Consider the following 4,151-nt stretch of genomic DNA (forward strand, 5'->3'; position numbering starts at 1 on the left):
TTAATTGTTTTTCCTCCTTTTGCAGCAAAATGGTGTCAGTTCGGCTCTACAGCCCCCAATCTTATCTTCGAAGGAAAGGCATTGGGCTTCGCAGCGACCATTCATCTTCGCACAAAGCATCTGCCTTTGAATGCCTCCCCTGGCTAAGTAAAGAAAACAATTAGTCTTCAGTGACTGGCTCGTTAGTGTTAGTTACGGGAAAACAAAATTACATCGCCCAGGCCCAATTCAGAATTCCTCGTTACCGAAGCTCCTGGAGAGAGAGTATGTGTCTCCAGATCAGAAGAAAAAAACCAGATGTCACCTTAACAGCTGTATCTGAGCTGAGCCCCCAGCACAATCTGTCTATGCAGTTGTCCTTATTTGATACTCACTTGAAACAAACTAACAAACAAATAAGATAAGTTTCCTCTGTCAGCATCATTTCTGCAATATAAGAAACAGAATATTTCTTCCCGGGAGTGAGACAATACGCTTTCCAATTCCAATAAACAATCCTTTCCAATAAATGATTTTTTTCATATCTCTAAATTAGTAGTCCCTGGCATGTCACAACATAAAGACAGTAGTGTTTACGTTGCAGGCAGATCCATGATGGACAATGTGCACTGTCATATGGCTGTGAAGTTTCACGGTTTTTGTGACAAAGTTAAAAGGAATGTGTCGCTAGCCTGCAACGTAAAGACTGTCGACGGAATAATGTCTCCAGCTCTGGCAAGAGACTAGAGAGGCATAAGCAGCGTGTGTCATTTAGAACAAAGAGGCAAAGCCGAAAAGAGACAGAATATTTCAGTAGGGGAATGACTGGAAAAATGGCGACGTGTGTTCTCAGGAGAAATAGGAAAAAAACTGTCAGCTGCTCTCAAAAGGAATAGTGTTTATTCTTAGAAAAAAAAAACAACTTTAGGGCGAAAAGAGTGTTTATTGGCTGTCATAGATATGAGATATTACCATGTTTAAGAGATATTAGGCTTGTTAATGTCCAAATTAGGGCTCAGATCAATGGAAAGAAATTGTAAGGACTTTGATTTCTGTTCAAAGTGAGGGGACTATTCTTAAACAGTCCAAAGTAGCACCCCAGATATTATGGGTTACAGATCCCTGAAATTTATCAGACTTCTGGACAATCAACCGACATGGAATATGTATAGGTGTTGGATATGCATCAAATGTCGATTTGGGGCAGATAATATGAACAATAATGACAAGAACGATGGTAACAAGTCTATAGAGAGTTAACTCTGTCAGAGCACAGGGCACGTGCCTGGCACTGTTTCTGCAGTTTATGTGAACAGATCGCTAAACTGTCCCCAAGCGGTTATTTTTCTCACTGGCCTTTAGTAATAGAAACCCTGAGTTTTAGCTGGACACACAGATACTTAGCTAAAAGGCATCAGTTCCTGGCTCTCTGTTTCTGTATGGCCCCGTGAATGTAGAAATGAAAGATGTGAGATGCTCTTACCCAACCGAGTTCACTTACTTATTTTCGGATTTTGATGTGAGAAAGAAATTATCTATTTTTTTCAGTCACTCTATTTTAAAGTTTATTAAAACAAGTTAGCCTCTACTCTAATTAATATAACAAGTGTATTAGTCTTCAAAATAATTCTATCATTATTAGCATTTATGGAAAGGAAGCCTCAGCCCCGAGTTCATACAGTTTATAAGGATCGAAACCAAGATCCAGTCTCAGATATTCTGGTATAATAGTCCATGGTTCCTACCTCTTGTATGGATCATTAAAATCACTTCCATCTCTGAGATTCTCTGTGGTCCTACTTTGTGCCCACACTGTGCTTACTGTTGGCATCCGATGTGTCTGAGCTGAGTCAGGGGAGTGTCGATGAAAAGAGATGAGGAGGACAGCTTAAAATTTCTTTCCCCAGCCTGGATCCACTGTCTGACCATCAAGGAAAGAGACTGGGGGCAAGAAGCTCAGTGCCCACGCCACGAGCCAGACTTTGAAATAAATGTGAGGGCATGATTCTTGGCTCTGGGCTTCACTTCTAGTCTCGGTTGTTTTCAAGACTGCGATGCCAACACCACTTCCCAGAAAGCCTTTCCTGACCCCCCAGTGAGAACCAGGCTTCCACGTCCATGGCTTCTCTCCATACTCCGTATCTTCTATAGCACTTACGAGAACCGCTTCTGTATTAGAGTAATTTGTGCATCTTCTTGTCTCCTCCATTCACTTTGTACTTTTTAAAATTTATCGGATGCCTATTTACTGTTACAGGCGAACTATTTTTGACCAACATAGAAACAATACACCGATAAACTTCAAGAAAATTAAGGGCAAAGGCCACGCCCTAATTATAGTTTTATTTCCACTTTAACTATCTTCGTTACAGTGCCCGCAACAATTTCTCATAAGTGTAGGGCACCCATTCAGTACCTATTGGTTCGTTAAGCCTACTGAGGCTTGATTATGTGATAAATAAATGTAGAAATGCAGGGACCGTGAAGAAAAATGGACAGGTGTTTCGTGATGCATGGACGGCCCCACGCAGAGAGTTTTTATAACAAGAGTGAAGAACAGTCAAGGAGGTAAAGACGTGAAAGTTTCTTAAGAATAGAGTCTCGGCCATATTGAGCAAATAGAGACCACTTCCAAGGACTCAAGGACTTAATAGCAAACTAATCAAGATGGGAGTGGTTTAAATAATGTAACTTTCCATCTGTATGTGAGAGCTAAAAAGAAAGTCCAAAATAACTTGAGGTTAGGAGGTTTGGACAAACGAGCGAGACAGGAAAAAAGAGACTGCTAAGAACCTGTTATCATAGGTTTAGTTCCACTGAGGCTCCAAAGGCTGTACTTTTCTAAATTAACAAGTATTTCTGGAGTTCGTCTCTGAGGTTTCCTCTCATTTTAAAGCAACCGCTTTGGCATTCGCCGAAGCTGGGTGGAAGATTACAAAGGAGGAGAGAGATCCAAATGGAAAGAAATCTGAACTCCTGGGTAGAGTGTTTAAGGAAGTTAACTAGATGCTCTCTGGTTGGAAGTGAGACTTGCGTCAGTGAGGTCCCATCATTCTGTGTCTGAGCTCAGGGAGAGCGTTTAGCGACTGGCTCATTCCGAGACCTTTTTAGAACGTTTCCGGCATTTTTCTAAAAGCTGAGCTTTTCTCTCAAAAGACAGACCCTGAGCAGACTGCCATCCTCACATCTACGAGGATTTCCCTCTTACCTGAGAAAATCTGAGCAAGAAGAATGAAGGCGGCAAAAATTAAGGGAAAGGTTCTCATGGCTCTGGGCATCCAGGGAGAAGGAGGAGCAGGAGCTGGAAATTGGCTGTTTATCAGGAAAGTCGATTAAAACAAGTTCTATGGCTCTGAACGGCAAGTCAACTTTGGTTTGCAATGTTTGTGAAGAACGAAGTATTCTCCACGCTCCATTAAATAACGTGTAGGCAGATGAATCACATTTTGCCTAAGTAACGTTTATGAGAAAGTAAGGCAGAGAACACTGTCTTCCTGCACGAATGCTCTAGTCGACGTCTCTGTCTAGACTTCCCTCATCTCAAGTACCATAAGGTCTACACTATTACTTTTCTTATCTACCATTTTACACACAACTTACCTGCTTATAAAATTCACTCAGCGGTTTTTGTGCTTTTGTGCCTGGAATAATTGCTTTCTAAAAATTGGCCAATGCAGGGCATTTAGCCTCATGCTGCAGAAGAAGGATCCCTTTCCCTGGCCCCACAGAGAACAGATATAACAGTGGGGTTGCCCAGGTGCCATACGATGCACACACTTAAGCAGAGACAAAAGAGCATTCTTTGGACTTGAAACAGGAAGATATTCCCATACAAGGTCATCATCCTGGCACAAGCCCCAAACCCATTCTTATGTAGCTGAGTAGAGGTGACTGCCCTGCCCAACTAAAATGATAAAAGAAAATATGATTAATATTTAATAAATAATATGCCTAAACATTCAACCACTTTCATAAAATGGACCGAGTCATTCAAAAGTTTAACTTACCCAAATCGATAGAAGAAATAGCAGAAAATTTGACTATCTCTATATCTCTTAAAGAAATTGAATTTTTAATTAGACAAATTATGTCTTCTTCTTGAAATGTAGAAAGATGAAAAGAGCATCTTCCGACCAGACATATACCATAATACAGGCTTGTCGTTAGGTGCA

The 4,151-nt window shown here is 41.0% G+C and overlaps 1 protein-coding gene across 1 annotated transcript; it reads right to left on the reverse strand.

Annotated features, from left to right (window-relative positions):
• LOC105303793 (beta-defensin 107A-like) lies at positions 1 to 3,257 on the reverse strand. The gene is made up of 2 exons (XM_011377598.1): positions 3,188 to 3,257; positions 1 to 143 (listed from the first exon to the last, which is right to left on the reverse strand). Exons 1-2 carry the CDS (start codon positions 3,255 to 3,257, stop codon positions 1 to 3), a joined length of 213 nt encoding a protein of 70 aa, XP_011375900.1.
• Positions 3,258 to 4,151: the final 894 nt, after the last annotated feature.

Source organism: Pteropus vampyrus, unplaced genomic scaffold (genome assembly GCF_000151845.1).
Source record: "Pteropus vampyrus isolate Shadow unplaced genomic scaffold, Pvam_2.0 Scaffold317, whole genome shotgun sequence".
In the NCBI taxonomy this organism is placed as follows: domain Eukaryota; kingdom Metazoa; phylum Chordata; class Mammalia; order Chiroptera; family Pteropodidae; genus Pteropus; species Pteropus vampyrus.